At 34.4% G+C, this 13,738-nt stretch overlaps 1 protein-coding gene across 3 annotated transcripts; it reads right to left on the bottom strand.

Annotated features, from left to right (window-relative positions):
- Positions 1-8,608: 8,608 nt before the first annotated feature.
- LOC131313262 (uncharacterized) lies at positions 8,609-13,142 on the bottom strand. Of its 3 annotated transcripts, XM_058341474.1 has the most exons (3): positions 12,942-13,109; positions 12,276-12,424; positions 8,609-9,891 (listed from the first exon to the last, which is right to left on the bottom strand). In XM_058341474.1, exons 2-3 carry the CDS (start codon positions 12,276-12,278, stop codon positions 8,821-8,823), a joined length of 1,074 nt encoding a protein of 357 aa, XP_058197457.1. In that variant the 5' UTR covers positions 12,279-12,424; positions 12,942-13,109; the 3' UTR covers positions 8,609-8,820. The 3 variants fall into 3 exon arrangements, with proteins under 3 accessions (XP_058197457.1, XP_058197459.1, XP_058197460.1); XM_058341476.1 differs by lacking the exon at positions 12,276-12,424 and having other exon boundaries at positions 12,942-13,142; XM_058341477.1 differs by lacking the exon at positions 12,276-12,424 and having other exon boundaries at positions 8,609-9,881; positions 12,942-13,110.
- Between the last annotated feature and the right edge of the window lie 596 nt (positions 13,143-13,738).

Genomic DNA, 13,738 nt, shown 5'->3' with positions numbered 1-13,738 from the left:
TTGGCAAGCCTAGAGGTGAGATAAATGTTTCTATTCTTTTTAGGGGTGGTTTGGCTTTTAATTATTTTAAATTAATTTTTATATTTATTCAAGTTAGTTTTACGTTAAGATTTTGTGAATTATTTTTATCTCTATTCCCCTTTTTCAAAGTTTGATTCATATTTTTTTACTTTCTAAATCCCTCTCGTCAAAATAAACCAATAATCTTTTAAAAAAAAATCAAAATGATTATTAACCCGAACCACCCCTTACTTTGTGTGATTTTTTGCCTTTTTATCTCTCTCTATTTGGTGAAGGTGGGGGTTAAATAAAATAACTCCAATTTATTGACAATTACTACTAATTATTCAAAACCGTTGGCGTAAAAACCAAGATTTCCACTACGTATTCTACCATGTGGCCATTAAATAATCGTAACAAATTGGATTATTCAACCGGGGTTGGTGAAGGGGAAATAAATTCAGAGAATATGTTCAGCTCAGAGAATTTCTTGATTTGTTCAAATAGATACTATCTATCATGACATGTTTTCGCCACAAACAAAAATTAATGTGGTATTTTAACAAGAATGACCTATATATATATATATATATAAAATAAAACAGAGCTGTGTTTGAATCCAAAAGATAACCAACGCTCCAGATTTATCTCTTCCTCCTGCATAAATCTCTACCTTACATTCTACAAAATGGCATGTCCGTAAATTGATAACTTTTTTTGACCATTATCTAATCACACATTCCCCTTCTATTTTCTATTTTGGAAGAGAATTGGGGAGTAAACGTAGGGGGTGTTCCAGATAACCTTCCTTTTTTAAAACTTTTTTTTTTCAATTTTCAAACTCAAATATAATGAAAATGAAAAATATTTTTTTGATTTTTCTTGCACCGTATAAAAGATCTCAATGAAATCTATCAAACAAGATCCATATTGGTAAAAAAATTATTTGCGTATACAGATAATTTTTGGACTTGAAATTATCTTCCTTTTTCTAAAACCTTCCTTTTGTTTAGTTGGAACACCACTGTAATTGCTTAATTAGTGGCAAAAGCTAATTGGCCAATACAATTGCTTAATTACAGTAGATTTTTGTTAAATCTTTCAACGAATTCTTTTAGTTATTAAATCTTTGATTTGGTGGGTAAATATTTCATCCCTTGAATCCGTGTATTTTGGACCATTAGATTGGTACACATTTTTTAAACGGAATTAGTTTTTGAATTCGTATATACGGGTAGTATAGCCAGCGACATATTTGAAAAGAATTAATGAAATGAAACCTAAAGTACTCCTTCCGATTAAAAAGAAAACATTTGGCCCTTCTAATTAAAATTCAATTTGTATGTATCTCCAAACATTTGAAATCCCATGATTTATGGGATCGATTATAAACTGAAAAGGAGAATACGTACATATATGGAATTGATTTAGTCTATTTTAAATCCATAGATCAATAATTGAAAAGAAATCCATAGGTAATTGATTTAGCCTTTTTAAAAGGAGAATTACGTACATATCACTTGGGATATAGACAAAACTGTATATAAGGAATCATTTCCGCCTCCTATTTAGGCATTAGGTAAAATATATAAGAAGTCCACAACCTAAAAGGAATATACCTTCTATTTAGGAATGTGTGAAGGATTGGTTCCCTGTGATTTCCTTATCACATAAGATTTAAATTTTAGAAGATTTAAACTTATCACTACGTTTTAGAAGTCCCCGTTTCTTAGAAGACCAACCTACTGTATGCAATTGACACCTTCTATTTAGAAGTCCACATTTTTTGAGTTTGTTTGTCGCATGCATAGATTTTCCATGTCCTCCAACTTCTGAACGACCATTACCTATAGTGAAGTAAGTTCGATTTTTTTTAGTACTCACTAAAGTTCGATTTCTTTCTTGAACGATTTTTAATCATATTGGGTTTCTTTTGCCAAAAACAACTTCCTGAACGACCATTACCGATAGTGATATAAGTTTGATTTTTTCAGTTCTCATGCAAGTTTGATTTTTTTCATGGACGAGTTTTACTCATATTGGGTTTCTTTTGCCGTAAATTAGGAGTTTCTTGACTAATGTTTTTTAGTTTTATTGCAAGGGATTCAAACATCAAAGGATTTTTTTTCATTTCTCATGCAAGTTCAATTTTCATATTGGGTTTCTTTTGCCGAAAATTGGAAGGAAAAATATGAGTGTGCGAGAATTTTTTTTTTTGACAACCTTGCATGGGTCTTTTGCGTTAATCCTAACTTTGTTGTTTATTCTACCATCTTCTTACTACTTCTTTTGTTGTTTATTCTACCATCTTCTTACCTTCTATTATTTTACTACAAGAAAGATCACAAGAAATATATTTAGAGAATTCTTGTGTTGAGCTTAAATTCGAGGTACTGCAAATTTTTTTTGGATTGCTATCCTTTTTCATGTAAAGCACTCACAATGATTTTGTTGTTAAACTTATAAACGTTTTAATTAGGTTCATGGCCAATTTTATTTGTCGTTTGGATCATGCATGCTGACTCCTTCATCATTCTTTACAAAATCGATAAGGGAGGACTGAGTTTGAATCCAAAAGACAACCAACGGATCAGAATGTCCCCTCTATAAATCTAGACTGTTGGTTGTTCAAGGGTTATCATCATCACATTTTGGTAACCGGCTAATCAAAAAAAAAAAAAAAGGATCCCTGAGATTGATTTCCTGTGATTCAGGGATTTAATTTTTTACCATATTTACCAAATATTGACATTTAAACTTCTATTGATTATCACATAAATTGGAAAATAATACTTACAGCCACATTTCCGGGTAAGAATGGATTCCTGTGATTCAGGGAATTAATGCCGAAAATTAGGGTGGTTTTCAAACGTTTTTTTTTAATAGTAAGATCAAACGTTTGCTACTTCAAACCTTTCATTTTTTCTTTTTTCTTTTTGACATAGGAAAAGAAAGAGTGCAAAACTAATTAACTCCCTATTCTTTCTTTTTTTAACAGCAACACCCTATTCTTTTTTCCCTTGATAGTTGTCAAAACAACATTTTTTTGCAAGATTAACAAATGGAGTAATTGTAAAACTTTTTTCTCATTTTTTTAAACTTCGTTTCATTAGAACATGTGTTGTTATTTACACTCTTTTAAACATTACCATATATGCATCGATGAAAATATTATGATGTTAACCAAACACATTGCAAACTGGAGTTTTGTGTTCCTTTTTTTTTGTCACTCATTTAATATTATGGGAGTCTATATATATCTTTAAAATGCTTTCTGTTGTTATTCCCATGATAACTTTTGACTATTACTCTCTTTCAAATTTCAGATAACTTCTCGGGACTTAACTAATCATGGACAATCTAAGCGTCTATGGGCATGTGAGTTGAACCGTTTCATTTTATACCTTGGTCGTAATAATTAAATTAATTATTTCCTATGCATTCGATGAATTCTTCAATTTCTTATGCAGCTCGACGGTAACTTGCAGAAAATGTAAGAACTATTTACTCAATTGCATTGCTTAATCTGATTTTATATATTTGATTCATATTTGCTTTGTTTTATTTTTTCAGTACAAAGGTTACGTGTCTTTGAGGAAAAAATGTAATTGTGGTGATTCATGATGAGCAAGAAGTTAATCGTATTTTTATGCATGGGGTATGCCTACCAATGCCATTATTACTTTACTCCCTTTATACTGTAAGGGGTCAACGAATTGATAAAAGGGACTGGTGTCATACAATACATACCTTTCGAGAAAATATAATTCTCATATCAATGTGGAAGTTTGTCCTGGAATAAAATCTGTTTAGTATATTCACAAGTACATCTACAAAGGTCATGATCGTACCATGATGGTGTTGAGAGACGAATAAACAAGATATAGAATTAAGGTAACTATTATTAGTCATCATTTTACTTTTACAAGAAGAAATTCTTGCTCATTAATTATTTTTTTAGGCTGTTATTCATGTTCCTAATTGTGCTTTTTGGATAAAGTAGATATGCGTTGGTACAAAAACTCTTGGGAGGCAGATGGAGAGACAAATTTCAAGACAAATTTCAAAACAAACTTTTTGTTGCGGAGTGCTGCAGGCATAGGTAATTAACATATTAAAGTTTTGCAACAACAAAAATATACCGTATTTTATTTTGTTCCTACCCATTTTTTTCAACATGTCATCCCTTTGCTCATTGCTCGACCCGTAGCTTTAGTTGTCTTCAAAATGTGTTGCGCCGTGCCTTCAGGCACGGGCATTCGCTAGTATATATATGTTTGGGTAGAGATTTATGCAGGAGGAAGAGATAAATCTGGAGCATTGGTTGTCTTTTGGATTCAAACACAGCTCTGTTTTATTATATAGATGTCTAGATATAAAAATTTTGCACTAATTAATATAATAATCAAAATAATGAGGTGAAGAAGAAGCTCGAGGTCAATTTTCGATTTTCATTCCCACTTTTACCTTCTTGGTGAATTTCTCCAAGAATATATTCATGATTCAAATACAGTCTATGGGTTTTCAACAAATTTTCCTTAGAATACCAGTACTCCAATTTTGAAGAATAAGAATAAATTGAAGAATAAGAATAAACTGATTTCTCAAAAAATATATTTTTCTCAATTTTCATGACAATTTTCTCCTCTCTGGACTCCAGTAGATTTTCCTAGAACAATCATGATATTGGAAAGAAATAGGCTAATATGGGTCCCTGAAATGCTCGTGGTGATAAGAACTAATCACTTAATTGTTTGGGTTTGCAATGATTTGTTTATCATCCATATATAAAAGGATTCAAAAAAATAACTTATATTTGAATAGTGATCAGTGGAATGTTTGTTTTGACTCCCTTTCAGGTATTGACTAGTAGAAAATAGTCTTTTTCATTATCAATCAAAAGTCAAGTGTACAAGTTTCCTTGTTTAAAGAATGAAAATGACAGAAGAGTATGAACACCAATGCTAGGTATCATCTCACCAAACAAAAAAATGCAATTGACTACTCACATTCTCTCTCAATACAATCTATTTCATTTACCTATTCCCTATTAAAATATATATTGTTCTCGTTACTTTTTATTTTCTTACACTTACAGAGAGAGAGAGAGAGAGAGAGAGAGAGAGAGAGAGAGAGAGAGAGAGAGAGAGATATTGATTAAAAAAAAGGAATGGCTTGCAAATAGTAATTAGTCATATTTGGAGAGGTATTGTAGGAAAACTATTAAACCTAGCCTCTGTTGAGGTTGTTGGAGAACACAATTTCTGTATTTGGCTAGGCAAAACAACTAAATTTGGATTTTACCTAGTTTATTGTACATGCGCTAACTGAGAGGCATGTGATATTGTGTGCATTAAGAAGGAACCACGTTTTGTCGGAAGAGAGAATTAATAAAATAAGGAGAAAGATATGATGACTCATGACTTAGAGTGAAAGATAAATTTGAATAATCAATGTTCCCTTCTGAATATTAAAAGCAAATTATTACTAAATGTTTTTCAGATAGGGAGAAAATTGGGATGTATTAGTTTTTGCAATTGGAAAATTATCAGAAATCTAGTACTATGTATTTGGAAGTCTGGAAATGAATTTTCTTGGACAACAAGCATCTCTCTAATTTTTTACTACAGAGTTAACATGGAATTAATAATTTTGACTATGTGGAAACCTGAATTAAATAATTATATGACTAATTCCACTCACTACAAAACAAAAAAACAAAAAACAAAGAAAGACCACCATCCTCACAATGGACAGTTGGGGATAAAATGGTCTTTACTTGAGTTTGATGAAGATAAGATTCACCACGGAGTGGTTAATTCAACGAGATCAGAGCTTAGATTTTCTAGCTCAGTAGTTCAAGTTCAAGTCTCCATAACTGGTTGATGGTGCTAAATATAATTCTTTGTGCCTGTAACACGTGATGGAACATTAGTTTCGGTTTCGTTAGAAGTGTTACATGCAATACATTATCTACATATTCGTTTTTTATCAATAAAAAAAAGAAAGAAAGAAATTAAAATAAAGACCCGATGTAAGTGATTATTCACTTTTTAATTTATATAAAGACATGGCCAGCCTTAAGGGCAGGCCGTCTAGTTAATTAATTGGCAGCCTTAGACCTTGATAATATTGTGATACTAAAAAACAAATATATATATATATATGTATATATATATATATATATATATATATATATATATATATATATATATATATATATATATATATATATATATATATATATACCCACACACACACGCATTGGCCTTCATTAGTCGTGTTGTACATTAAGGTTTCGAATATAGTTTTTAATATTATTTATACGTTAATCACTTTAATTTTTTACTTAACAAAGCCTCAAAAGATATTGTTTTCATCGGCCCTTGTCAAAACACATCACCGAATGACAATAGGAAAATGTAGAATTGGGGAGTCATTTTGCCACTTTCTTTTTTATTAATGGCACTCTCCTTTGTTTCTTGATTAGACGATTTATTTTTTGTTAATGACACTCCCCTTTGTTTCTTGATTAGACGATTTATTTTGTGAGAGAAAGGGAGTGACATTAATAAAAAAGGGTGTGGCAAAATCAATTCCCTTAGAATTTTGGGTTCTTTTCAAAATACGTTATGAAAATCATATAATTTATTTTGCAAAGAGCAAGTATAATACTACTCCCTCCGTCCCTTTTTAATTATCCTGCTTCGTAACTCCAACTTATTAAAAAGACATCATCATTACACCTTTCACATTAACTTTTTTCTCCACTTTCCCTACTTACCCATCATCATTACACTTTTACTCACTAACTTTTCAAAAGAAAATCTACTTTTAGGAACAAAATAGACAATACACCAACTTTTACCCCCCTAACTTTACAAAATGAACACTTATTAAGGGACAGCCCAAAATAGAATACTGGACACAAAAAAAGGGACGGAGGGGATAGCAATCAATTTGAGAAAAAGGGGAAAAGTCAAGTATTTGCAATAGCCCAGTAGAGAGTATCATTTTACCTACAAAACGCCACCCACTAAATTTGGCTTTGGAGTTTGGACCATTTTTTCCGAGAGAGAGAGAGAGAGAGAAAGAGGAGGGAGAACATGAGACAAAAACCACAGGAGAAATGAGACAAAAGTTGAACATGTTGATTGTCTCTGCGTACATTGGGGTTCAAACCTCTCTATCATTTATGAATCTACTATATATGATCCAAAAGTTCCCCTTTCTCAATTACCACACACACTTTATGGCCACTACTAGCTACTACGTACATCACTTTTTATCGTTTCATTATTATTATGGCTCCCTTTCATATTTTTCTGAGGCTGTAGTTTGAAGATGTCGGAATAGATTCCCAGATCATCACGATGATAACCACATTCCAATGATTGATCACTCCTCTCTCTCTCTTTTTTTTTTTTTTTAAAAGCAGTCAATCCATTCACATCAAAGCCCAGAGGCCGAACAACGATTTCAACAAAGGATGCATGATAGAACTAAAATTACCAAAGCCCAAACACAAGCGCTACTGCAAAAGCAAACCATCGAAAATCATGGGCATAGAACCCAATCAAACTTTGATAGTAGAAGATCTCACAAGTTCCACGGTTCAAACCAGATGGAGCACAAATGAAAGCATCAGTGGATATGTTATCCACGAGCGTCAATCACCTGCGCGCTCTTGCCGAAAGACCACGAAATATCGGCGAGCAAACACCAACAGAAGCAACCTCCCAGACAAGAGCAAACGGATTGCACATGTTGGGCCAAGTTGCAGGAATATGGAGTTGGGCTCTTGCCTACGTATATGCTGACTGTTCTAAGACAAAACTACCCCTCCAATTGGGAAAAAAAAAGATTCCAAAATTGGACCCTAGCCCATTAACTCATTTACCTCAAGATGGGTGAGTTCCAAATTAGGAGTAGCAAACAATATCGGTTCAGAGTGATTGATGTTGTTGTCCACAAGTTCTTCAAAATACAATGATTATGATTATTGATGAAGTACTTAAAAAGAACCACAGATGAGTTTAATTGGATCGTCATTCCATTTTATGAATCTTAGAGGATCCATTTCCTAAATTTAATCTCACTGGTAATTACCATCTTCAGTGCCGCCACTACCAAAAAGCTGAAAGAAAGAAAGAAAGAAATGCTCTTTGCAATGGTAATTTTATTGAACCATATACTAACATATTACCCATGATCTTGCCTCACCCTTATGCTACTAACAATATGCTAGAAATCGAACTGTCTTCCCATCTTACCAAAAATAATAAATAAATAAATTCTCAAATAGGTTTTTCTACGAATTATTCACATACAATCATAATTTGCAAAAAGTACCCTTAAATTCACATCTGCTGCCTTAATCCAAGATGCAACATGGTATGTTTCACCAATACCCTTTTGTGCATTGCAGTTCACATGTTTAGGTGTATGCAACATAGATAAGCCATTGAAATTGAGCATTCATTTATCCTATCCATCAACCATTACACCTAGAGATGAAGAAACAAACAATAACAGAAATGTGATTATGACAACCACAATAATCTCCCCCGAATCTTTTTGGGAGATGCTTCAGAGAGGGCAAGGAAAATTTGGATCAAGAAAGCAAAGACAGCATTTTCATAAATATAGACGTCAAGCACTTACAAGTCCGATAAAAAATTACACTAACAGAAGGGTCTTGCACAATTGGAACAATGGACCAATGCCTAAAACAGAATTACAATCTTGTAGGAAAGATAAATAACATCAAAAGATGAAAGGCCACACTAACCTCATAAATAGGGACAACAAAGCTCTTAATCACCCATCAGACGAGGACAGAGTCTGTCGCCGCAACTCTTCCTCGGCATTCCTCAAGAACTGATCCCAACCACTCCCTTCACTTGTATCCAAATAATCATAGGGAACTGCAGTTTTTAGTCCTGGCCTTACACCACACTGACTCTCTACCATCCTAAACACTAATGTATTTCCATCTTCACTATCCTTCCCCAATTCCTCCCAAGTAAACAACAGTGGAAGCGTAAATGCACCCCAAGGGTTAAAATCCAAAAGCTTAACCCGACCGTCCTCTCTAACATAAACATCAAAGGTGTAATTCTCCAAATCAAATTTTAGCCTCACTTCATCAGTAAAAAACTCCTGAATCACCATTTTTAGCTCATTTTTCTGCTCACAAATAGATGGATAAAACCCCGTGACCTCACGTTGGGAAATGGCAACTAGTTGATGAATGCGCACAAAGCAACGAAATTCCATCTCTGGCCGGAGAGAGGGGGCCCACTTTCGAAGGGCTAGGAAGAAATTTGAGGGTCTTGATGAAGTTTTATCAATGCACGAATCATATGCATGACGAAGATCATGGACGAGTGAATCGGAAGATCGTAGCAAAAGTGCAATTTCACTGAAAGAGGTGCACTTGAGGGTCCCAGTGGAGCTGATCCAAGCGGAGTCTTTAGGTGAACTCCAGTTCAGCTTAGGAAAAACAGCACCCCCAAGGGTCTCAATTGATTCCTTGATCTGGAATTCAAGTTCTGGGAATGAAGGTGGTGGACAAGTTTTTTCTGATTCATCGCCTGATCCTTCTGATACTACAAAATCTTCTTCCTCTTCGGGGTTATGGATTCTATTGGGCAAGGCATCTTCGTTTGAGATGGAAAGAGGAAGAAGGAAGGGCCCAGAATCATCACGAAGGTACTGAACAAAGGATTCTGGAAGTTCATGAATTAAGGTTCTTATGGAGACGGATTTGAATTTCGGGTACCATTCCTGAATCTGACATCTATTCACTTCTTCTTCTAGCATTGTTGAATAATAAGTATATACCTCTTTCTTGCACCGTAAGCAAAAGAGAGAAATCTCTGTTAATTGCTGCACACCATCCACAGCCAATAATCAGCAAAAATAAATTAGGTATACCAAAGAAGACAAAATAGCACCAATATCCCCACAAGCTTCACACATGATATAAAAAAAATTGCCTAACCAAGGCACCCGCTTTATTTAGTAAAAAGCAAACGCCCAAAAGGCATTGAATGACTGTTTGTATACCATTTTCATTTCTCTTTAGTTTTCTCGTACTCATTCGAACTATGCACAGCAACACCAACGTTAAAATTGATTCTTCTCAAATTCGTAAATTACATACCAAAGGCTAAGAAATTTAGTTGTTGTCATACAATACGTCTTGAACCAAACCCAACTAAGAATTGCAACAAAAGAATGTCAAGAACGTCAGGCTACACCAAATCTTCAGACAATTTTAAAACAGGTTAGTCAAGAATTTCTCTCATTCTGAGAGTCTAAGAACCATGAAATTTTTTCAAGAAATAAAGTAACCCAATTGGAACCACTTGAGAATTCTCTGTGCAAGTCACCCAAGCGAAAAAGGTCCATGTGTCGAAATATGCTCGATTTCGGAATAATAGGCACGGGTCTCACTGTACAAATTCAAATAAGGCTCATGATTCTTGAGTATCCTAAAATGTCAAAAGACTGAAAAAAAGGTCCTTCAATGCTCGACAATCTTGACTCACAAAAGGTAGGGAGCTACTACCCAACAGTGTGGGCTGTCCTCTAGAACACCACAAAACAAATGCCCCATGTCCAAGTTCATAGATCAAAATCCTGAACAACTTTCATGCATTATCTCTGCTTTACCAAAAGAGTATTTTCCGTTCCAAAACTATCTTCAAAAAGATATACATAGTGGCAACGACGTTCTGACTCGAAATGGATTTTTGCCCAAAAGAAATAAAAAAATACACACGTGCATGAAGCTTCACAATTTCTTTTTCCATAAAGCATGTTAAAAGGTAAAACAAGGCATCCACTGATAAAAATGTTAGGGTTAACGCAAACGCTGCCAAGGCCCTATTGAGATAACAAGTAGAAATGGAAAAAATCCAAGCAACATTTGCAAGTGGGCATTGTACATAATGAGTTACATCCCAAATTACATTTTCACAATCATTGAGAAACTTCACACTTTTCCAAACTTTTCAAGTTTCAAATCAAGCAAGGCTTTGCAAAGTTTTTATTAATCTATAAACCAAACAGAAGTCCAAATTTCAAATCCATGAAAACAAAGTTTTACCTAACAAGGATTTCTCTCCCCTTTAACTGGACGTTCCAAATTTTGAGTTTCAACCCCAAATTGCACACAAAGTCCCACATTAACTTTGCTAAGCAAAATGTCCAGATCCAGAACATATTCCCGTTTACAGGCTACTCCATCTGGTTTAAGCACCGAGACAATTGCTTCCCTATCATACATCCTCAAATATCCAACCTCATATCATCTCCAAACCCTCTTATTTTCTAAACCATGCCTGCAACTCACTAGATTCTGTAGTAAGTTCTTAATTCTCCAAATTTAATCCTTTTCAAATTCACATACTAAATCAAAGCGTCTTTCAATGAAGCAATTTTTTCTTATAAGTGGTTTATGCGACCCAGTTTCAAATGTTCAAACCAAGTGCTAAGAACCCCACTTTACTTGTAAGGAAGGGTTCCCAAGAGCTTATATACAGTTTCAACCAACTGAAACCAATTTGTCTTCGAGTGGAGAGACCACAAAGACTCATATACTAGTACTTGACAACCTTTCACGAGGGAGGCCCGCGATTTAGCCAATTTGAATAATGATTTGGAACCCATGTGCATAATCCAGGCCCAATATAAGAATTGAGTCATTAATATTGAATCGAAATTACCGCCGAAAAATAATTTGGAAACTATACTTAGAAACTCTTCTCCGAACAGTGGAACTTCAGTTTTTCCTCTTATAGTCTACGGATTTCCTACAACATAATGCTCCACTGTTGGTAGTTTTGAGGTAGTAATCAGTTTGTGTTGTTTTGAGGTATTATTGAGTTTGCATTTTTTCCCATATGAGTACCTCACCAATTCCACTCACTCTTTGTACTCTCAATTCTGTAGTATACTCACAGTGTAGAATTGGACAAAAAAGAAATAAAAATACAACTGAGAGATGTGTGTAAATGTTACTTCTAGTAGACTCTTTCAGTTGGACATTTTACCGAACACCTAGGCTCACCACCTGATTATTTGAAGCCATAGTCCTAACACCTATCCCACTTTCACGTTAAAACATTCATAGGAGCATATTATTGATGAACACAATTTCATCACCGTTCATAATATACGTGCATAACAGGAGGTAGGGTACAATACATTAGCGAGTTTGGAAAAAATCAAGTTCTATTGGGACCACAAGAGGGATGAAAAAATACCATATTCAAGGGAGCTGAATTATTATGTCATCAAATTGGCCATGCACCTAGCATTTTGGATGAAACACCTAAACTAATGCGTTCTTGATTGCTCCATTCTGTCCTCAGATTTTCTATTCCGTCGAAATATCTTAAGAAAATCCACAGAACTTCAATTTTCGACCCACAAGGAACAAAGGTAAGAATACCGAAACTAAATCAATCTTCTTCTCATCATTCTCGCTTGGACATTTAGTCGAACGCATGGCCTAACGCTTAACTATTTGATCCCACGAAACTAAATCTATAACAATTTCATCCGAAACACTCACTGAAGCAAGCAATAAAAATAGTTAAAAGCTTTCATCTCAAGACTTCAGATTGCCACAGTTTCATCTCTAACTTTCAAACCTAAGTTTCATATAGTGTGAAAGAAGGAAACAGTACGCAAATGGGCAAAGAATAAAGATTTACAGAAAACAAATTCGTTTCGAATCTTTTAAACATATATTTGGCGCACAATGATTCCCATTCAAGAACCTATGAATACAGTAAAACTAACATTACCCTAAACCAAAAGGAAAAAAATATAAGACAGAAAAACATAGAGAGCGGTGGAAACACTAAAAGAAACAGAGCAAGAAGGCAGTTAAACGATACCCAGATCAGGGAAAGAAATAAGCATACCTTGATGAACAACCAACAGATGGGATACCAGAGGCAAAAGGTAGGTTTCAATCCCTTGGAGATGGGGTTTTGTTTCTCTTCTTGCAGATTCAGTTCAGAATGTGGACAAAGCTTTTGTTTTCTTTGATCGTCGAGAGAGAGAGAGAGAGGAATCGGAATTTGTAGAGAAGTACTCCCGCCGTTCCACGTTGAACGTTGAGAGTCCCACTCTCTTTCTAGTCATTTTTTAAATCAAAAAATCTGTATAATTTTTAAAAAAAATTTTGCACCGTATTAATGATCACGATTAGTATTTTAATTTGGTGCAAAAAAATTCAAAAAATTATACACGAAAGTACTAGATTTTTTGATTTGAAAAATGACACGACTTTTTCTAATAGACTCTCAATATGAAATGGAAGGAGTAGTAGAAACAAAACAAAAACAATATTGAGCCGAGTATAGTTGGCCCGAAGTGGAGTCGGTGGTGATTAGGAATTAGGTTTTAGTGGATTGGGAAACGCTGTAGCGTGACACATGAACCATCAATCTCACCAAACAACGATTGCGATGTGTTTTTAAAACTATTACCGGTAATAAATTGTTTATAATCTGAATTATTAATTGATGAGATGAGATCGACGGTTGTATGCGCCCTACACGCACTTGGGCCAAAATTTGCGGTCAAAATTCTGAACGGCAAGAGTGGGCCCCGTTTTCTCCACCTAAGCTGCTATGTCAGATCGGTATCCTATCGGTTCTCCAGGTCGGTCCTCATAGCAAAACTCCTCTCTCTCTCACTCAACATGTAGGCTTCA

Source organism: Rhododendron vialii, chromosome 13a (genome assembly GCF_030253575.1).
Source record: "Rhododendron vialii isolate Sample 1 chromosome 13a, ASM3025357v1".
NCBI classification, from domain to species: Eukaryota; Viridiplantae; Streptophyta; class Magnoliopsida; order Ericales; family Ericaceae; genus Rhododendron; species Rhododendron vialii.
The sequence above is the reverse complement of the archived record's forward strand: the minus strand, read 5'-3'. Positions and strand labels throughout refer to the sequence as shown.